The sequence below is a fragment of the Poeciliopsis prolifica genome, unplaced genomic scaffold (assembly GCF_027474105.1).
Source record: "Poeciliopsis prolifica strain line A6 unplaced genomic scaffold, Auburn_PproV2 SCAFFOLD003, whole genome shotgun sequence".
NCBI classification, from domain to species: domain Eukaryota; kingdom Metazoa; phylum Chordata; class Actinopteri; order Cyprinodontiformes; family Poeciliidae; genus Poeciliopsis; species Poeciliopsis prolifica.
In genome coordinates, this window is record NW_026562378.1 from 17430728 (window position 1) to 17454448 (window position 23721).

The following is a 23721-nucleotide window of genomic DNA, read 5'->3' on the forward strand; positions in this document are numbered from 1 at the left end:
CAATACAGAGTTAAATTGGGTGTTAAATAATTCTGAACTGATACTAAATGATTTTAATGCAAAATTCTGATTTACCACCTGAATGAAGCAGCTCAAATCAAGACTTTTGCACCAGGTAACAATTTCCAATCTGCTACTGTCCAACTTTAAGAACTATAATAATGTGATCTGTACCCTTAATTTCTTGTTGTTAGCTGATAGAAAAATGCACAAATGTTTTTGAGGCTGTAGCTCATCTGCTTCAAGGTTCAGGGAATGAAAAGCTCACATTCTGCATGGCGACTGGTTATTTGAGATGCTGTTGGCTTGCTAACATCTGAAACCAGTCTGCCCCTTTGCCTCTGATCTTCGACACAAATAAAGAAACTTTTATCTTCTTTGAACCTTCCTCTGTGATCTTACAAATGGACGTGTGAACATCCCAGTAGATCAGGTTATGAAGTCCTCAGATCTCAACAAATCATCACATTCAAAGTTGCTTAAAATTGATCCTCACCACATCAATTCATACTTTTTTTTATCTTCTAGCAGTTGATTAGTTGATCAATTATTTGTGTTAATAGGCAATCAAACACTTCTTTATTATGGTGACTTGTGAATTTTTGGCAAATCTCTGTAATTACGTAAGTGTACAAGTTATTTATTTATATACTAGGTGAAACGTTAATTAACTATCTCTCTGGATTTTCTGTTGACATAATTGATATTTTAAGCTGCTGCAAGACTGTGTGTGAGGGCTACAGTAGAGGTTAAAGATTATGTTGTCTTTCTATTATGTTGTTCAGATCTCACTAGTCGAGACGCTTTACACACAGATATTATCAGACACTCTATCCTGCATTAGAAAAGTTATAATAAAAATAATTTACTATCAGATTTAAAAGGTGAAGAAAATTGCATCTTGACTTTACAGAATCATAAGCAATTTCTTGCTTAGGAAATGTGTCTTTTCCCAATCTAAAAGCGCACAAACCTCAATAACTCCTAAAAATCCTATTTTAGCTGTGAACAGTCCTTCACCTGACCCTCAAGACTGACTGTGAACCTCCCACAGGTATTCATAGCAACAACAAAAAGAAAAGCTGGGCTCATTATTTCTCTCTTGTTAAAATATTTAGAAAAAATAATTTGATCCTAGACCACAGAAATCTTTTTATACTTGTTTTTTTTTTTTTTTTTGTATTGCAGACAAATTTAGATCTCCATAATAACTCGAGTAAAACAATAAGTTAGGACATTTTATCCAGCATCCAGTTACTAATGGCGACAAATGGTGCCATTTTATGCACAAAATTTTATGTAAAGACATTTTGAGGTGTCAGTAAATGACTTTTGGCAATTTCAAACAGAGAAACATTGAGAGAATCTTTCTTACTGGTGCAAAAATACAGTTTAGGTTTAAGTGTGTAGCTGCAAAGCATGAAATAACTTCAGTTAATCAGTCATTGTTGTGAATGTGATGCAGTGCAGAATAGTTGACTAGATGCATTTTACATCAGTAATCACAAACAAGACACACATGCAAAATATCAACCAGAAAGACTCAAAACAATGTGAAGATTTGCTGAACAAACACATGTTTGTTTTAGATTATAAAGTGATAGTTGTAAAAACTAGAAGAAAAAGGTACACTTGATTACAAAAAATAAGTCATAAATCACTCAAGGAAGCTAATGCTTAATCTAGAAAAGACAAAATATGGAAGCAGGGGTGCCGCCAGGAATCTTGGGCCCCAAACACAAAAACAGGGAAGCAAGTTTTCACTGCAGTTACTAAAGGTGGCAGAATGTGGTGAATAGCTGCAGAAAGCAGATTCTGTTCACCAGCTGCAGATTTCCTGCTGTTGTGAGGTGCTTACTGTTGTTTCTGTCAGCAGAGTGTACTGTCAGCTGTGGGAAAATGATGTCAACACACTGAAAAAAGAAGAAAGGTTAGAGCTGCTCTGTTAAACTACTACCTAAACTACTTACTTTTTCATCAAAAAAACTTTTTTGATTATTATCATTGTGCATTGACTGGTATGAAACCTTAACTGTGACATACAGGAAGTGTTTTGTTTGAAGCTGACGTCAGAAAGAGTTATCACCTTTTATTACATTAATATATAAGTTAATCCTTTAACTTTGGATTGACATGCATCAATTTTATAATAATTGTTACTCTGAGTTTCATAGGTAATTGTCACACAGCTTTTAGAAGTTACTATCTTCATATTTTGGTAGAAATAGATATGTGGAGCTTAGCAAAATATGCAAATTAATACAGCAACATCAGGTTGTTTTTTTTCCATTTTCGATCATCAGCATTCTCGTTTGTGAGTGAAGTTAGTGCTTTTCAAACCAGCTCATTAGGTTTGCTCCTCCATCTCCTCTGTCTGTTTTTCCTGCAGCTCCTAGCATCCACTTTCTGTCAGATACCTCTTATTCCCAGCTGAATCCAAAACTAACAGCGCTTCACATCGACTCCGGTGTAATGGAAGACAAACAAAAGGCAGACTCAATCTGCTCAGCTCGCAGCCTAAAGACAAAAAGGGGGGCAGACAGAGCAGGAACGACCCAGTTCAGAATTCTACACCAGGGATTTCACTGAACCTCCGAAATATTTTGAGAAAACCTGAAAATGTGTTTAATCGCTAAGCTTAAACATCCTAGAGGTTGCTTCTCCAGTGCATTGAGTGGATACAGGGATGACTTAAGGGGTGGAAAAGCTTCCCCTGGCTGGCCCTTCTCTGGAGCTGATCAAATCATGTGTACTTTCATTTCAATTAGAGTACAGTTAATATGATACAGTAATCTGCTGGACCAAGGAACATTGAATTTTTATGGGAGATCCAATATTTGTAAGTGGCAGAAAAGTCTGTAGCAGCTTATTTGTTCCACTAAAAATAAAATCTGCTGCAAATGACTGATGTGACTACAAATTTGACTTGGCATCAGATCCCGGTCTGGATCTGAACATTGATTAATTACAAAGAAAGGTGAAGCATTAGATATTCTAATCATTATCACTGAACTGAACGACAAAATCTGTTTTTAGATCATATTGGAAACTATTCTGACAGCTGCCTCTTGATACATAAGAAGCAAAAACGTCTCTGCTTTGCAGTCTTGGCTGCACATTGTGTCTCAATCCTTAATCCAATCCTCAATGTTCAGTTTCAGATCTAGTGCTGCAGGTGACTGGTCTGCACCTTTATGCAAAATGTGTCTGTCATGTTTTCTTTTCTCAATTGTCACTTCAGTAATTTGTCGTTTTTTTTAGCATTTCACTTTTTTATGGTAACTATAACTTTAAAGACTTGTGTGTTTCTGTGGGAGAAGAGTGAGACAGAAACCTAACTGGAAGGATTCCTCCTGAGCCACATAAAAAGAAAACCATTGTGTGTACAATAAATAGATTCACAAAAGGTCTGTCCTGATAATCCTCACTGTTGTACTGGGGGGTTATTTTGTTATTGATGAGGGTTGAATTGCACCCTGAGCACACTAAATATGTCAACAATGACCAAAAACATCTCAGCAGCACACACTTACAATCCCCTGATCTTATTAGTGTGTTTCCATGGCAACAACGATGACAAAAATAAACCATCCATGGCTTTGTGTTCCTCCTTAAATTGCAAAAAAGGGAGTTTTTATTTCTGTAATATCCACCTGAGTCAAAGCTGAGTTTAGAAACACAGTTTTTTCACAGTGTGAGTGAAAATATTAGCAACTGTTTGGTCTTCCTTGCTTCATGTGCAATACATGTGAACCCCACTGATGAAGATATTCTGGAGCTGATCAAATTATTTGTACTCTCATATGGGTGAGATGTAAGATGTCAGATGAGAAAGTCAATAGAACTTCCACAGAGGCAAAGAGGGTATATTTATCATGAAGACCTGAAAAACATTGCATAAAGAAAGACTAAAGAAATTATATTTCCAGTGACACAACTGGGGGCATTATAAGGAAGTTTAGGAACAACTACAAACCTCACTGGCCGACCACATAAAGCCAGCTGAAAGTTTCTTGATAAAAAATCTTATTGGATGTGTGTTTAATAAATAACAAACTAGGCTCTGCTGGAGGTTTCTTTATATTAAAAAGGAATTATTCCTGTCTCCACATGTATTGTGGAGACAGGAATAAAGTCAATGACACAATGCAAGCAATTCTCCACTGTTGCTACACGTTTGTCCAGGAAAAGTGAAGGCTACAGGTCAGTGAAGTAATGCAATCTGCTGGATTTCATTGGATAAAAAAAATAAAATAAAATAATCAATTTGAATAAAACCTTACTCCACTGTTTGATAACTAGGAAACTTGGAACATAAGCATGTGCATTGATATGACGTGTTGTGAATTGGTGCTAAATAAATAAACTGAACTTAATAGAGGACTTCATATACAGATTCAAACTGGAGCTGCTTGGATATATGGATCTGCAGCATCTCTGCAAATGTAAGAAATGCCAAACTTGTGATTTGAAGTATAACGTCTTCATGATAAAGCATGGAGGTTGGTGATGTGGGACTGTATTTCAGAAATATTAATCAATTACCTGCTCCAAGATCTAAGTTTGTAAAGCAAAATATCTGTTAGAATTTACAAAGGCTAAAAAATAATGTTCCACAAAGTACGGAAGCTGAGAACTGAATAATAATTAAGTTTAAAGTTAGATGTTTTTTTCTTTTTTTTATCTTCATTCTGATTATTTTAAAAGTATATTACAATGTTGTGATGGACTTAATTATTTCTGACTGGAAATGAATAAACACATTTCAGCCAAGAAACACCACGGTAGTTTGACTTTTTCAGTTTGTCTCTGTATTGCAAGCTTTGCTAAATAAATTGGGTTGCTGGTCATGACAGAGCTGCTGTCTCAACATAAAATGTATTTAACACAAAACATTCAAATTCAATAGTCAGCAATGATCATTGCCCTTGTCTCAACTGAATGAGTCCTATCAGAGAAAAGCAGAAGCAGGAGTAAACTGAAGAATGTCTCTCATGTACTAATTTGTTGAAAAAATTAGCTTGAGTTGTCTCCTGAAGTTCAATTTATGTATAATTAACGAAGCATTGTTTTTCAGTGAATAACAGTGCAGGTTGTCCAGCACAATTAGCACTTGCACTAATGTAATCCATTCATCAAAATTAGAAACCACACACACAGAGAAGTTAGAGCAGTGTGGTTTGCTTTATAGGACATCATGCTGATTTACATTAATTTTATGGATGTCTACCTTCACCGTAATGGTAAAGAAAACCGCATTACACCTGATGTGATTTTCCTACTTAACTAAGAGGCAAAACTCCATAATATGACAGTGTTGAAATGGCTTTCTGCCCAGAACAGATACATTTACATATTTACACATTCATGTTAGAAATTAGAAAGAGAAGCCTAAGATAAAGGCGGACATGTCTGACTCAGGTTATTAATATGAGCTGAAACACTGACTAAATATAACCTTTAAGTGCATATGCAAAATGTGAATCTAAATTATTGATTTAGCTAATTGCTGCATTTCTGCTGCAGACAGATCAATTTTGATTTAACATTTCAAAATGGCGGTAAAATATTCATACAGTCCATTTATCTACTGAGGCATAACGCAGAGCAAACTATTTAATCCAGAGAAGATTCTGAAAAACAGATACAACTAATACACGGGGTGATTTTTCACATTTATACACATTATGCAAAGAGAGGCACATTTACAAATTCTGACAACCTCCAAGTCAAGCTCATGCAGAACGAACTGCTTAATAAATGTTTAATTATGAAAATGTTAGTCGGTAAAAGGGCTGCTGTTAAAAAAAAAGTTGAACAAGAGTTTACAGTTGCACATTTTACACCACAGTTCAAATTAATTTTGTTTTGTATTATCTACATAACAACAAATATCATCCCAGGGCATTTTACAAGACAAATAGATTCAATTATAAGTCATTACGAAGAATCCGATTGTGTCCTGGTTCAGATCATTTAAATAGTTCATGCATAAACCTGTTTTTAAAAATAAAACCAAATATACATATTGATCAGGCCATAATGGGACTGATAGTAACTTGCAGCTTTGGTCCTACTGTACTCCCATTGAGTGTTTTAGATTACACAACTGAATAATTAACTATATTTTCTATGATCCAGCTAAAAAAAAGCATTGATCTACAGGGCTAACAAATGACTGAGATAAAAGATAATGCTGTTGAAGAACAAGACATACAGTTAGGGCCAGAAATATTTGGACAGTAACACAATATTTGTGAGTTGGGCTCTGCATGCCACCGCATTAGATTTGAAATGAAACCTCTACAACAGAATTCAAGTGCAGATTGTAACGTTTAATTTAAAGGGTTGAACAAAAATATCTGATAGAAAATGTAGGAATTGTACACATTTTGTTTACAAACACTCCACATTTTAGGAGCTCAAAGTAATTGGACATATAAACATAACCCAAACAAAAAAGTTTTTTCTCAATATTTTGTTGCGAATCCTTTGGAGGCAATCACTGCCTTAAGTCTGGAACCCATGGACATCACCAAACGCTGGGTTTCCTCCTTCTTAATGCTTTGCCAGGCCTTTACAGCCGCAGCCTTCAGGTCTTGCTTGTTAGTGGGTCTTTCCGTCTGAAGTCTGGATTTGAGCAAGTGAAATGCATGCTCAATTGGGTTAAGTTCTGGTGAATGACTTGGCCATTGCAGAATATTCCACCTTTTTGCTCTCATGAACTCCTGGGTAGCTTTGGCTGTATGCTTGGGGTCATTATCCATCTGTACTGTGAAGCGCCGTCCAATCAACTTTGCAGCATTTGGCTGAATCTGGGCTGACAGTATATCCCGGTACACTTCAGAATTCATCCGGCTACTCTTGTCTGCTGTTATGTCATCAATAAACACAAGTCACCCAGTGCCATTGAAAGCCATGCATGCCCATGCCATCACGTTGCCTCCACCATGTTTTACAGAGGATGTGGTGTGCCTTGGATCATGTGCCGTTCCCTTTCTTCTCCAAACTTTTTTCTTCCCATCATTCTGGTACAGGTTGATCTTTGTCTCATCTGTCCATAGAATACTTTTCCAGAACTGGGCTGGCTTCTTGAGGTGTTTTTGGGCAAATTTAACTCTGGCCTGTCTATTTTTTGGAATTGATGAATGATTTGCATCTACATGTGAACCCTTTGTATTGCTTTCATGGAGTCTTCTCTTTACTGTTGACTTAAGAGACAGATACACCTACTTCCCTGAGAGTGTTCTGGACCTCAGTTGATGTTGTGAACTGGTTCTTCTTCACCAAAGAAAGTATGCGGCGATCATCCACCACTGTTGTCTTCCGTGGACGCCCAGGCCTTTTTGAGTTCCCAAGCTCACCAGTCAATTCCTTTTTCCTCAGAATGTACCAGACTGTTGATTTTGCTACTCCAAGCATGTCTGCTATCTCTCTGATGGATTTTTTCCTTTTTTTTCAGCCTCAGGATGTTCTGCTTCACCTCAATTGAGAGCTCCTTTGACTGCATGTTGTCTGGTCACAGCAACAGCTTCCAAATGCAAAACCACACACCTGGAAACAACCCCAGACCTTTTAACTACTTACTTGATTACAGGTTAACGAGGGAAAGGCCTTTTGAGTTACTTGCAGCCTTTGGAGTCCATTGTCCAATTACTTTTGGTCCCTTGAAAAAGAGGAGGCTCTGCATTACAGAGCTATGATTCCTAAAGCCTTTCTCCGATTTGGATGTGGAAACTCTCATATTGCAGCTGGGAGTGTGCACTTTCAGCCCATACTGGGCTGAAAGTGCACAAATTGTATTTCTGAACATATTTTTGTCAACAGCTAAAATAACAAAACCTGTGTCACTGTCCAAATATTTCTGGCCCTAACTGTATTTTCATCCTGTTGAAAGAATCCATTCATCTATAAGTTGTGCCAACTTTAAAGATCACAGAGGAGAGATGTGATTTGTCTCTTCTATCAGGACAGGCTGCAAGACAGAAACAGAGCCAAACAGCCTTTCTTTCTCACAGTCCCATTTACAACCATGGCAAATTTACAGTCATTATCATCAATCTAACCTGCAACTCTCCAAAGGGAAAACAACATGCAGGAACAAATAACAGCTTCAAACTACTAATGCTGGACAATACAGCTATGCCTTTAAGACAGTTTTTTAATCCATCTATGTACCTAATTGCATTTTTGTCAACTGACAATCTTTTGAAATATTTGAGTAAATCAAATGACAGTTTTATGATCCTTCCATCTTTTCATCTATTCATCCATCCTTCAAGTAGTTTTGTGGCAGGCCAAATGACAATCTCTGGCTGTCATTGGACAACGAAACAGGCTGTCAGTCCCTCACAGAACAATACAGACACACAGAGGACACAACAAGTCTTCTGTTATCTGGAATTGCATATTTTTTTGTGAAGATAAGATAACTGATAACCAAGAATATGCCCTCCCACGGAGAGAGCTTGCAAACGTCAGAAAGAAAGGTCAAGATTTTCTTGTAGAGAATGTGAAGCCCTCTTGAACGTGCATTGACTAAAAATATATTTTGGATACAAGTTTGAGGCATTTATTACCCCAATTTATTTTAAACTCATACTTTTCTTGCACTTTTATATGCAATGTCCATTTGCTCACAAACTATTTAACCATATGAGAACAAAATCAGGAAGGGAGAAAAATTTGAAGAAAAAAAAAAACAACTTTTTTTTTCTTTGCTTTAGCTCAACCAGAGAACTAAATGTCAACTGTTCTGTCTCATATTTCACTACATCCCTGCTTACAACCTGATTTTTTCAGAATCATTACCGGGTACTATAGCAACAGAGGTCTACTCTACTCCAGGCTGCAACTCTGAATGGTCCTGTTTACTGTGTAGCCCTGTAAGATATTGCTGTGCTTTTTGCAAAGGCAGTCTTTCATCTCTGGAATATGATGGAGCTGTTCCACTGCACAAAGACGCCATCACCAGTGCAAAACTCAAACCCTATAGTTTGAATGTTTTTCAAAAGGCAGCAATTTTTAAACCAGCCATTTCTGTGTATTTTCAGTGCAAATAGCTCATCCTATAGGTAGCTCTGATAAATCGCTTTGTTGCATGGACAACAAAGAGCTAAAAGAAAACTCAATGAGGCATGAGTCAGACTGCAAATCGACCCGGGTTCAATTTGACCAATACAGCAGGAATGACAGCCCACAGAAGCTCCACGAATCAGTGATGATTGGCCACTGCAATCGGTGATCTTGTTGAAAGAGCTGAATTACTAATACAGTTCAGACTGAAAGGTTATTTAATAGTATCTCTATCCATAGCAACAAGTTATACAACCAGATACATTATTGTAAACAAATGACAGTTGTTTCATGATGTTGTCCTTACAAGTTTTGAAGAGTGAAGTGAGTGGATTTACAGTATTTGATATAAAATGTAAAATTAGATAAAAACACATATTTTATTGTGTATTTCGTCTACAGGAGAGTGTAAGAGTCTGCAGGGAAACCACATGGGTCAGTGGTGGAGCAGGCACACCAGAGGCCACAGTCCTGAACGCAGTTGTTTTCAGATCTATTCCCAGCCCCTGACCACTTGCTATATGTCTTTCCCTTCTGTATCCGTCCTTTGTCCCACTATAACCTTTAAAAAGAATACTGTTTCTCATCTTTACAGAAATACGACAGATATTACCTTAAGGATGGTTGGACCAATTACTTCTGTTCTTCAAGTGCAAGGTCTGCTGAGGTGAAGATTCATATTAACAAGACTGACGGTTAGAGCTAGAGCTCCACTTCCTTAATTGCCATTGTAAAATTTCAGCTACAGGGTACAGAGAAAAAACCACTAGCAAAATCCCAAAAAGTAAAAGTGAAATAATTCAGCAATGCATAAGGTAACATTCTTCCCTAGCACACTTTAAAATTAGCTAAAAGGCTGACTGCTCTCCCTTTACTGATAACATTTTGTTAATGGGTGATCTGTGATACTCAGTCCCAGTACAGCAGAAGGATAACAGCTCTTCTTAAAGCCATTAATACACACTGGGTATTGGCATGATTCTGCATTTACAAATAGCCTGGCCTTGGGGAAAGCAAACAGAAGCCAGATGTAATAAAACTCTGCCTGCACTGAGACAATCTGGGATAAATGTGTGGCAGTAAAAATATTCCAAAGCATAGCTTTACATTAAAAAATGTCACATATACATAGGTATAAATATAATAATTTTTTACAAAGATAGATATATTGCCTTTATCAGGAAGATGACTGGTTATTTCTGTCTGGTTCTAAACAAATGCATTAGAGTTTGTTCATAAACATTTGCTGCCCGACAGGGTCACTTGTGCGTATTAGCAAACTAAAATTAGTTCTGACCTAGACACATCAAAGATACATCCTGCAGGGTTCTGTGCATGTGAAGTCAACTATGATTGGTTTAAAGAAACACAAAAAGAAAGTCTATCTACCAGAAAAAATCACAGCCAAGTCACTTTGTAAAACCAACAGCTTTGTAGAAATTGGTCTGGCCCTGCAAAATGAAGCTACCAGTAGAAATCATAAAAAATAAACATTTGCTGTACGGCAAATTCAAACAAATGAAAATGTCACGTTTGTCATTCAGAATTTAGAAAAATAACTTAATCTTTCCAGCACAATAGCCACTCAATATTTTGACATTTCCAAGGTTGAAGAGTGTAATCTTTCTCATCTGCAAGGTTTTAAATGTCACTAGTGTAGTATGACAACCAATAAGTGGTATAAGCCACCAGGAGGTCGATTCCAGGAGCACACTCTAAAGTCAGCGTGACATTGCCCCTGACTCTAATAAGGTCAGTCCTGAATCTTACTGTTTGAATCTGTGACCTGCAGCTGAGAGTCGTGGTGCCACCAATGATTTAGAATAGTTGCCATTTATCATCTACTTACTCAAATGTGTGAATGATGCACCAGTTAACCTAAAGTCAACAGAGTGCCTGTATTGTTTTGTATGTGGGTGTCTTTTAAAAAGACATATTTAAACTGCAAAGGAGACATTGTCAGTAGTAAGTAACCTTCGCCTACTTTCTTTTAAAATCACTCCTTGAGGGTACAATAAGCAGAAACAAGGAGGTGGAAACCACCAAATCATTCTGTAGTGGCGCATATTTACTCTGGGTAGCATAACTTAAAAACAGAATAACAGAAAGCCACCTGCTTGATTGTGTGTGTGTGTGTGCGTGTGTGTGTGTCTGCGTGCGTGTGTGCACACGCATGCATGAGTGTGTGAATTTGACAGAGATATATGAGTATTTTCCTCTCCACCTGCTCTCATTATGGGCCTGTGTCTTCACTAATCCAGGCGGCCAGACCCACATTCTGGATGCAAGAGTCAAGTTAGTGCAATCACATTGGTCAAGCAGACTACGGCGCAATCACTACAAGGTATAAAAGTACTAATATTGATGCCATTTAAAGGTATTAAAACTATACAACCATTTGAAATGTGTGCTGAGAAAAATACTGACATGTTCTATAATTATTTTAAACACTATATACAATAGATCAACAGAAGCTTGTTTTGCCACTTATGTGACTGTAGGATCATCTCAAGTCAGAGTTAAGTATTTTTGTTTTTACCAAGCTTCTAAAGTTATTACATAATAATAAATACTAAAATGGCAGAGTTAAAGTTCAGTTATTTGCTGCAGGCAAAGCAAAGGATATTCATCTGTAACCTGCAGTCAAAAAATAAAAATCACATCCCCTATGAGTCAGTTATAAAAGTCAACAGTCCAAAATAATTGAATCTGATGAGTGCTTATGCAATATCAGGTAGTGAATATAGTCATTTGCTTTCTGGCAGACACTGAAGAGCACATATTTACTGAATATGTAGAAAAATAAAGGACTTGAAACATGCAGCGAAAGGTGCGAGAGAGATGCAGAGAAATGCAGAGAGCAAAAGAGGAAACCCAGATGTGGCCTTTGGGCTGAAACTGCTGCATCACCACGTCTCTTCTTATAACATCATCACATCGTGAACCCAAAGCATTTTCTCTTGAGCAACACAAAGTCGTGATAAAAAATAGAGGCAGATAGAGAAAAATATTAGACTTGAATAGACACAACAGAGACATTAAGTGAAAGGGATAAAAAAAGAGATTCCCAGATGTTCTCCTTTATCGACCCTCCTCCATGTCCCAGTTCCAACCTTGAAAGAAAGGACATTCCTTCCTCTATCCTCCACCTCAAACTGCTCGAGGCACTTACATAAATCTTAAATGAGACATAACTGAATTCCAAACTGCTGAAACTGCATACTCTTTCTGTTTTAGATTCATTGATGGGCTCCTCTTATGGCCTTTTTGTGACAGAGTCAGAGAATCCTATTGCAGAGATCTGCACACCAGGAGTCGTCAGATGCCGAGAGAGCAGTGACGCCTCAGCTTGTTTATGCAACAAACAGGCACTATTCATAAAGACATATTTGCGTCATTTGCATTTGTTGCTATGTCACGATTGTTTGTTTTCCTCCTGTCACTTTCCAGTGCAGGCTATAATGAGTTGTTTTATGCTGGACCTAATCATTTACTGAATCTAGAAATTAAGTTTGTGGTAGAATAACAAAGTCTGCAATTTAGAGGTATGAAGATACATTGTCAAAATAGCTGCGTTTTTATTAACCACAAAATTGGACAACATGGATTTACAAAAATAAATTTTCTTAATGGAAACATGCCAATTTGGAAAAAAACTAACATTTTTAATAAGATGAGGTGATTAATCAATGTATATTCTTTTTCTAGAATTATGTGTAACATTTTTTGGAGGCCATTAAACTTGTACAGACTCACAGGCAACAGTCCTTTCTATTTTAGATCATTGATTGTATTGAAATGCACCTGACTGACCAACTACTAGAACCTGATGTGTGTTGTAAATAGTTGATTGAATGTGTTTCATAAGCATCTGACTGCCTCCTAGTCTCTTCCCTAAAAAGAGGGAGTTTTAGAGTTCTTTCACCAAATCTTTCATTTTCCTGCTCTTTGACAAACATAAGAGAATTCAGTAAATAATGTTGTGCTTTCTTTGTTTGAAAATGATAAAATTGTAGTATTCAGTCATTTTAGCAGTGACTGTGTGCTGTATTTACTGATGCATTTTTGTCTTTGTCTGTCTCGCTTTGTGTGTGGTGTGTGTGTGTTTTAGATATACTTGCTAAAACTGAATCTGCTCACAGCCCAGCTGAGCAATATGTTAAGGTGAATATTTCCTTCAGATGACAGCTGTTTTAGAAGTCAAAGGGCAGGATTAGACCTCTTATATCAAACTGATTGACATTCATATGCAATATTTTCAGTGAGATCTTCTGTTTACCAAGTTGAACTACTAAAAGCCGACCACTCCTTTCTGTGTGGAAAATCAATAAGACTCAGCCAAATGCTACTCTGGCCCAGAGGCCTTGTGAAAGCTCTGCTATCTTCCTCCAAGGAACACAACATTAATATTAATATTTCTCAGAGTAAAGGAACATCTGGAAAACAAAATATAACAAAAACTTCTGAAAACAGAGCAAATAGATGCAAAAATTAGACATTAGACTTTATTTTTTTGTTTTATTTATGTTGTCAATCTCCTGTAACTAATTCTGTATCATACTATGGGTTAAAGTTGTCATTTTAAAACTCCAGCACAAGATCTTAATCAGACTATATTAAAGTGGCTGTTCCAAGTCATTTGATGTGATTATCAGTTGTAAAAGTTAGAGCCTGGTCAGAACCCTACAATTCTCCATAAGATGAAAGCAGTACATGTACAATCTGTTCACAAGCGACAGTTCTTGATTGAGCACAAAGAACCTTATTATGTATTTTTATTGATACGTGAACGTCAGTAATCTGAAGTTTCTGATGCATTTTAACTATAAGTAACAGATGATGCAGTATAATCATAACAGATGTTATAGAAGCAGGATTACATAAAGCCAAGCCATGCATTCAAATGCCTCCTTCATGAGTTTAGACTCCAGTGTCACCCATTTAGAGACTTCCACCTCTCAGGTGGCAGCCTATGAAAACAATCATAGCATAAAATGCAGGATTATCATAACCTAGAACTGCCAGTCACATTTAGCCTGCAAAAAATCTACTGAAGTTTCAATTGCCAGTCATGTACTTTCAGAGGGTCATACTGATTTTCTTAAAGTAATCATACAACCTTCATTTTGAGCATGAACTCTGCCCTTGAGGCAGAAGGTACAACATTTCCAAAATGATCAAAAGTGTTTAAAAAATGCATCTGTGATCATCTAGATAAAAACTGTATTTAGTACAGCAGTAAAATCTCTGTTGGTGTTGAAGTAGGAATTTTTAAAATGTTATCACCTATTTTCATTAAGTGTATAAAGTATCACTCTAATACATGCATTTTAAGTGTTCTTTAATGGTGAGAATAGTTATTTAGCACTGCTTCATAAAACAATAACCCCCAAGGAAGCATTAAATATTGTGTGATATAATGTATCATATTACATCTTAAAGTTTTATGTAATATTGGATTTTGTAACATTATTACATCTTCTACTGTTTCACATAGTGTACTGTTTTCTTTCTCATCTTTCGCTCTCTACTGAAGCTTTGGTATTCAACATTATTCTGCCAACATAAACATCCATTTCAAAATCAGGGAATTACATTTTCTATATTGTTCCCAGATTGTGAAGAGTATTTTTTTTTAAATTATTATTATTTAATTCTAGGAAATCTAGATCTGCATATTTGCTTCTTGTAAAGCTTTCAGATATGTTTCATGTGAAGTGATCAATAATAATTGACCTGTAACAACCCAAAAGAGCATCTGTTAAACAGGAAAGGTCATGCAGCAATCATTTTCACAAGACATTTGTACTAGCCTGATAAGATAAAGCTACATCCAGCTAATGACAACATTAGACATTCTAGCAATCCATCATCAACTGCTACCACATGAAAATCTGATTTCCAGGAACCGAATACAGTAGACAGTATTGCAACATCACTGCTCTGCAGAAGGCTCCCTTTAAACTTGTAGAAGATTATGTTTTATTCAGAGCTACATGCTTTTTGTCCATCAGCGATGTGCATCGTGATAGCATGAGGATTATAGCTGCAGCTTGTGCTGTCGAGAGATGCTAACATAGACACAAATATAGCATCTTAAAGCACAAGTCATATCACAAGAGCTGAGACAAGTGACAGAGATGGGCGATGGAATGTGTTAAGGCAAAGCCCAGAGAAAATCATTCCTGTCTGTTTTGATTAACAGAGCTATTTTGAGAGCAGCACCACTGGGAGAAGACATTTTATTGCATAGATATGAAGCAACAGAATAGAAGAATCAAATTTCATGTTTGTGTTGCAACTTTATTGGCTAATAGAACCTATTGGTTTGTTTTGATTTCACAGAAGACTCCAACCATCAATCAACAAGTCATTTTAATGGCATACAAATCAAAATCATGCCAATCCACCCACATTTAATTAAATAAGCTAATAAATTATGTGCCTTCTGGCTGACTGAGAACCAAATATTTTCTGTATCAAACCTAAGGAGCTTTCCAAACATAAAATACAGGGCGACCTTTTTACTGCATACAGCTTCCCAACAGATATTTGGACAATCTGTGACATTTTCTCAACACTCACCACTCATGCTGGGGCTCATCAATGACCAACAGGATCTTGAATTTCTTGGACAGGGACGGAGAAGGGGCCGACTGCTCCACAAAGCCAGCAGCGGATGCAGCCGTCTGTTTGACCACGTTGGTGATGGAGCTGAAGGAGCTGAAGAAGCCGGAGGATCCACCAGAGGAGGAGGAGGACTGGGCCTGTTGGGGCTGCTGAGCCACCTGGGATGGACGGCGCTCCTGTGGCCCAGGAGAACTGGCAGGCACCTGGGATGGAGTAGGAGCTTTTGTTGGGGAGAGGGCAGGGGCAGGACCTGAGACTGGGGCTGCACCCTGCTGGGAAGGAGAGGAGGCAGTGGGGGGTGGAGGAGCAGGTGGATCAGGCCTCTGAAGGTCTGTCATGTAGCCATTGGGCAGGTTGGACATGAAGCTGCTGTCGGAGAGACGGCGGCGGAGGAAGTTCATGATTTCGGTTGAAAGGTTGGATTCTCAGTCGACTGTAGATGTATCCTTGTCCTGACTGGGCGCCTCCTGATGTCCAGGCTGAAAGGAGTGAAGGAAGAGTGGATCAGGGGTTAAATGAATGACAGAGCAAACAAATCAGTCCAGATGATCGAGGGATGCGTGACAGAGAGCTGCTTCTGTGTTGGATGGTAAAGCAGGAAAGGGAGGAGAGGATGGATGAAGCGAGCGAGGATGGAAACAGTTCTGGTCCAGTCTTCAAGAGTCGGCTCCCGAAAGTGCAGCCGGGGCAGCAGAAACAGCGAGCGTGTGAGTGGTGTTCCTCCTCCCGAGTCTCACGCCTCCTGAAAATGCGTGTTTGTGACGTGGGACAGTGTGTATCTGCTGGAGAGAGAGAGAGCTACAGAGGTGCGGTGTCGCCCCCTTTAGAAAGGTGCTGGTGTTCTCCTTCTTCCTCTCTTCCTTCCTTCCTGCCTCCCGAGCTGCTGCAAGCTGAATGCACCGAAGAGATGTTGCTGCCCCTGCTTATCTCACTCTCTCATTCGCTCCCTCTGCCCTTTTTCCTCTCGCTTCCTCCCCCTGAGCCACTCACTGGCTGAATCCCCCTCTCTCCTCACCTCCTCCCACTTCGCTCTCCTGTCATCATCCTCCTACATCACAGACAACGTTCAAGTGTCGTGCTGCAACACTGTGGTACTGCGTGCCGTGTGCAGCCGGTGGAGGGGGTTTCCTGCACGCGCACTCGAGGTTGGGTTCACAGTTGGAAACACCATCCATCACGCTTCACAAGCCCCACCTTCTCCTGCTGCCATCCTTCCATATTTCAGTCATTGGCTCAACATGTCACATCTCTTTTCCTGATGATTATTGAACTCGGTTGTTACAAATGATGCATTACTCTAACCCTTTAATACTGAACCTGATTCAGGATCTACCAGTAAAGTGTGAGCAGTTTGTGTTTTGACCTACACCTGTTTAGATTGTCCTTGCGTGTTACACATCTCTGGTTGTTCTTCCTTATCCTGTCTGAATGAAAGGTTCAGAAACAGATTGTGCCATATGCTGCAGACACTCTGAAGCAGCAGTGACTCTGAATGCATGAAAAGTCTTTATGCTCTTTATGCTGAGCTAACTCAGCTGGTAAGAGCACGGTACTAATAACTCCAAGGTCGTGGGTTCAATCCTCATTCTAACAAACTGAAATCTAAAGTGTTTCACACGATCAACACTTCAAAATAAAACAACAATGGAAAATAAAGTAAAAACCTCAAAATAAAAAAATGGCTCAAAAATGAAATCAATCCTTCAAAATAAAAAAAATGGCTCTGAAATACAATGAACACATCAACATTAAAAATGTCTTAAAAATAAAATCAACACGTCAAAATAAAAAATTTGCTTGAAAATGAAATCAAAACTTGATTTTGAAAAAAAAATGCATATATATATATATATATATATATATATATATATATATATATATATATATATATATATATATATATATATTTATAATCTCGTATATATAAAATATATAAAATCCACAAAATTTTTAAATGGAGTCTAAACATTCATAGTTAAAGTGTGTATAAATAACAAATGTGTCAACAATGTGACAACAAATGTGTTTGATAAAAGTAATGTGTACCACTCACTATTTTGGCATTTATTAAATAGAAATGAGTTTTGTATTCCTAATTGACGTAAACCTGCAAAGATTTAGTCTGATTAAATGTCAGTGAAAAAAAAAATGTGTAAATGTTTGCTTTCAATAATCTGTAAATATATTAAGAAAAACTAATCCAATGTGTAGAAGCAGTGAGTAAAAAGTGAAGCTCAGCCTCCCAGGTCGCAAGAAATAAAGAGGATAAAAAACATTAAGGCTGCCAATAAAAAGGAACTTGATTGGAAATCATTAGTTATATTGAACACACCAATAAAAGCTCAGGTTTCCTGCTCTCAAACATTAAGGTTTATGTTTACATAATGGAAAATAGGAAAGAAACTCTACCTTCCTGTTTAAGCAGAATTTTTGTTACCACATCCATCACCTCTTCATTGTAGTTTTTAAATTTTTCCCAGAAGCGGTAATCAGTACCTGCCTGGTCTCAACTTATAGACCAGACAGGTTGTGAACCCTCTATTACTGTTGTACTGTGATGATTAATGCATCTGTGCTGTTCTTTAGTTCAGCCCTTTCTCGCCTTTGGTAGGATGTCTTGATATCAGACATATATTAAATCTGTAAGTGGTAGACACTCTTCAGATGTCTTATTCTTCGCTTTCTGATTGGATTTCTACTGCCAGAGGGACTCACTTTCTAGTTCGTCATCAAGCAAAAGGACAAGAGAAGCTGGAGATACCAGAGGCAGATGGAGTTTTGGCTCTAAGTGGTTGACAGCACTAGAGAGAGCAGCTAAGACATTGTGAAGCTCTCAGGGCCTCTAAAAGATTGTCCTCCGTGAGGATCTATGAAGAATACTGTTGCGCTATGATCTCTCTAGTGTTTTTCAAAAAGAACTGTATATAATGCTGCAATGAGATAAGATTAAATCAAAGCATGATGATGACTTGCAAATTCTTGTTTTGCAGGATTCAGCTTTCTTTGTAATGAAAGGCAAATCATTCAAGATTTTATACACACTAATTCAAATTAGAATAAAAAATATTGTCCTTTGCACAATGAATGATTTAGTAGAAGTTGTGCCTTCTCTCTTTCAATACTATTTTCTCAACAAACATCTCCTGGAGGTCCTGGCTTCATTAAACATTCATCGTTTCAGGGCATAAGGAGACAACAATTGCCAAATGGCATCAGCAGAAACAGCCTGCGTCTGCACCGCCTCTCTAAGCCTTACTTCACATAACCGCCCAAAGATGACAGGACAAAGAGGGAGAAAGAAGAGGAAGCGGGAAGAAAGTCCCACACACGTCTGAGCTACATGAAGAAGAACAGCGTGGCATTAAGAGAACAAATTTCAGAAAATTTGGTCAAAGGTGTCGCATCTTCATCTTGTTTTCAAAAAGCAGACATCTCAGAAAGATTTTGAAGCGGTTTCAATATCAGAAAATGATTGGTATTTCTGTAAACACTAAACCTTTTATTTCACATTTGTTGAGCACAGAATAATGGAAATATATTCCCTGACCTTTGTGGCAATGATTGAGTTTTCTTGACGCCCAGACATGAAGAGATGTGACTCATAACTATTTGCAGGTGAGTAGTAAGTGTATTTTAGATTACATCAAATCACTGCACCAGAGCACATCATCCAGCTCACCTTGTATTCACCCCTAACACTCGGCTGGACACAGAAACCATTAAGCTGTGGCTTTTAGATTTATTAAAGTGCAGCATGACTGAAATTGTGCTGATGATGGAGAAAAGGTAGAGTACAATTTTATCTGTTATTATAAGCAGAGACACTCTGTTGCAAAGGCAGAGATTTTCAAGATGGCGCTTCATCTTCCGTTTACCTTAATTCCACTTTGATTCCTTATAGAACATATGATCTTGTTGGGTTTTTTTTTTCTTTGCATAACTTAGAGACTTAGAGGATTCTTGTAGCAAGTCACGATGAGTCACTCCTGATGAAAGGGGGAGGAGATGGTACGGGTTTAGCCAAGCAGAAGACAGTCTGAGTGAGTCACAGAGCTGCAGCGTGAACTCCTCTAGCATCCTGAGCTCAGCCTGGCTGGCCCACATGTTACATGACAGGAACTCTTAAGAATGATCACATTTCTGAAAAGCCAGCATAGAAAACCTGTGAACAAAATATTAAACAGCTCGATTATGTTCACTACTTGGATGAAGGCAATTTCATTTATGTATCTAAATGTTTTCATTTAACTCTACAAGAGATTCAAATTTTGACCATGGCTTTCTTCTATGACACTGCAGACCCCCTATATCTGCTGGGCTCAGGAATCAAAGGCAAATACAGTGAATAACTAAAAATCCACAGATGCATGACTAGGCAGTGCCAAGGAAAATGAATATCGCTGTGGATTGGATAGTTTGTGTACATTAGGTTGTCAAGTAGCATTGCACATAGCTTCCCAAGCTGCATTTTCTTTTCAATATATCCACAAAACATAAACCACAAATAGGCAGGGCATCAAACATACCTTTCCTGGTTTCAACTGAAACAATGTGACTTGTGTTATCAAGATTACTAAGCATTTTTTTGTAAAAATTCCACGCTTTTCCAAACTCAGTACTTCACTATTTTTGAACAATAAAAGCTCAATTTCACCAGATTTTTTTATACATACTTACATAGACCAGGTTTTCAATAAGCAGAAATTACACCATTAAAGAAGATGGATTTTCAATCCAATACTTTTCCATTACTCAAGGAAGCTTTGCATCATGTGATTCAGTGGATTAATTAATTAAATCCAGTAAGAAAGGCTCCAGATCATCAAGCAATCTTGTACTTCCAGGTCTTGTCATTTAAATAACACAATTATCCAATAACCTGCAGCAGAGAGGAATCCTTTCTCTCAATCAGGTTTATTGTGATAGAAATATAATTTGAGAACTCACTGAAAGTACAGGCGATATAATGTGTCATTTGTTCTGCAGCGCCTTCAGCTGTGGATGGGTTGAGTCCAAACAACCAAACACTTTAAAAAGTGTCTGTGTGCTGCATGTGAATCTGCTTGGCTAAACAAGGATGATTTGTGTTGATTTCTGAGTGTGTGGGTAGCTGTAGAAAACCTCCCAGGGCTTCACGCAACTACGATAATCATTCTCATCTGGTGTCGGTTGTGATAGCAAATCTACCTGGAGTAGCACATTGTTCGTTGTACTCATTGAACTGTCAAAATTTAACAATGTTTTAAGGAATTGCTCAAATGTTTTTCAATTTAGTGCTAGTTTTAGGTATTAATGACTATTAGTAATAGAGAAGAAGAAGAAAAAGCAAGTCTGCTTGCTGTGCTGGAAGTATTTCTAAGAAATTACAACTTTATAGAACAGAAAATGGCATTACACAGGTCGGTAGGGAAATATAGGACAATTTCATTTCAACAAATTGTTCTTTTTGTTGCCATTTTACTTTTATTGCTGACGACATAATTGGTAGTGCCCTGCATTAGCAAAAGCTTTCAGGTTTTGTTAAAGCATAATAGCCTTTTATTCTAACTAAGGTTCAGATGGGTGATTACATAATATATATCTTTTTGAATGAATTAGAGCATTGTCGATGAATAGATGGAGCCCTGAGATTAAAACACCCACACACAACATGGAGATTTGAAGTAAATCTCTCATTAATCCAAACACACACACAAATAGATTGAGGAAAAGTACAGGACTCAAGAGACTGATGCTTATATTTTTACAAAAGGATGATTTATTAAGTTATATTTTTTGCAGAACAGAAAGTAGCCTATCAGTTCAAACTTACCATGGAAACAGATGGACGTAATGTTGGCTCACTACTTTCATACACCAAGAAATATATAGTGATTCCTTCTTGCTATTTTTTCATCTGAATTGTAGAAAATCTGATCAAACTTTAGAGTCCATCAAGAAACCAGCTGAACTGAGCTAGAGATATAACTGATGCGCCAATCAAGAGTAGGCTGGATAAATGTTTGTTGTTGTTGTTAGCATCGTTCACTATGCTACGCTATCCTACGTTAGAAACTTTTTGCCCATCATGTAAATAATGGAGAGTCTGGAGCTTCAGCTTCGCAAGTTATCTATTGAAGTTTCTACTTGTCGAATTAATTGACCTGTTAAATGACATGTTCAAATACTCCTGGTCTCAGAGTGACCTTCCAGCTGTTTCAAAACAAAGAGGGTCAGAACTACACATGCATAGAAATGCATATATGAAACAGGTTAATCAATGTCCTGCCAAGCAGAATATTCAACCACACAAACTTTCTATGCTGTATCCCCTCTTTTGTAGAACAGAAAAGGCATATTCTGTCTTGTTTTTCTTTTCTTCGGGAGGTTTGAAGAAGCAGTGCAGCACAGAGTTCTTGTGGGGTTAATGGTGCAATTTCTTTTGATGCTCCAACACTGGGCATGGGCAGCAATAGCCATCACCAGGGCAACAGTAAGATAAAAGTTGAAAAGCTTCTCCAGGTTTTATTGTTGGGTGTACACGTATCTGTACTTGCATTTTATGTCCTGCACTTTAGTGTATTTATTAATGCATAGATCAGCTTTAATTCTGTGTATTCTAAGGCAATAATAGATCTTTAAATGTATTAAAATACAGAACAACTGAATTGCAAAAACTGTGAAATTTCCAACATTAGAAATATTTTGCTATGGATGTGTCTCCCGCTCAAAACACAGGGAACACTTTCCAACAGTTAAAACCATGGGGAAATTTTACTGCCAGAAGTAGTGAGCACACATTTTCAGTTAGCAAGCAAGATTTCTTTGCACTCAAAAGTTCTCTTTCAAATATTCTTCACGTTCATGCAGATTTTCTCCTCGTGCTCAGAACTTCTTCTCGGTTAGGATCACATCTCCACTCACTTGCGAATTCTTGTCTGCTTTCTCTGGAAACAAAAGTAAGGTTGCCTTGCAACTGTCTCAGCCAATAGAAAGAAAGTGTCTCACTGGGCAGAGGGAGGCTCCTTTAGGGTGCATTTGTTTCCTTCGAGTGGGTGTGGCTGTGTGGCTACTTTCGATTGAAGCAACCTGTGCCGTCCACTGGATGTTGGGAGAAACAATCTCAGCTTTCCTCTCCATGTTAAAACTTAGAGATAAGGATTTTGCCCTTACACTCTGTGATCATTAGCTTTCAGATTGAAAGTCTAAGCACAGTATTACAAGTTTTGAGAATAAAGCGATGAAATCCTGCTGGAAAAACTGAAAATGTGTGCTCTCAACTTATGGTTGTAAAATCCCCCCACAGGTGTGCCCCAAAGAACAGGTTTCCTTACCTAAAAACTGAAAATTTGAAATGATGAATATCTTTACTTAATCTTATTGTGATTTAAAAATCTATGTTGGTTGTTCTTGGTATGTACACCCTCATCCACCTACATGGCTAATTTTAACGCTTTTTCTCTCTCTATTGAGTCATTTTCACATGGCACCCACTCAGTTATTGTATGGAAATAGAAAGGTGTGACTACAACACTGCTTAGTTAAAAATCTGTACAAATACTGAATTTTTCAATGATTTGCACACTCAGAAACATCTTGATTTAAAAAAAAATTCTAGTTCTTTAATCTTTCCAGCTTTCTAAAAACCAAAATGGTTCTGATAGTTAATTAAAAGATCACAATTTGGAGATAATGATTGTATACAAAATTATAAGAGGATCTGTACAAAGTCTCACAGGCAACAATAGTGGAACAAAATTAATAAACTGAATAAGAATATTTCATTTTCATCTTCTCTTCCTGTAATAAGGTGTTCAATCAATGCTGATAAGGTTCAGTGACCTTATCAATGTATTAAGGGTGAGAGAAGATGACCCTTAGCAATTAGTCAGAAGATAACATTGATCCCACTCTTCACAACCCAATAATTAGCCATAGACATATTACTGGCAGTCAGGAATTTATATTAATTTTTAATTCATTCAATCAGATGTGAGCAGTGGGCCAATGAAACTAACACCCACAGCAGTTGTTAAA

The 23721-nt window shown here is 37.6% G+C and overlaps 1 protein-coding gene across 1 annotated transcript in view; it reads right to left on the reverse strand.

Moving 5' to 3' along the window:
* The window catches only part of syn2b (synapsin IIb), a 70999-nt gene extending 54234 nt beyond the window's left edge, over nt 1–16765 (reverse strand). Inside the window, exon 1 of the mRNA XM_055027541.1 lies at nt 15661–16765. Coding sequence (XP_054883516.1) covers nt 15661–16106 — 446 coding nt within the window. The 5' untranslated portion in view covers nt 16107–16765. The remainder of the gene's footprint in view (nt 1–15660) is intronic.
* Nucleotides 16766–23721: the final 6956 nt, after the last annotated feature.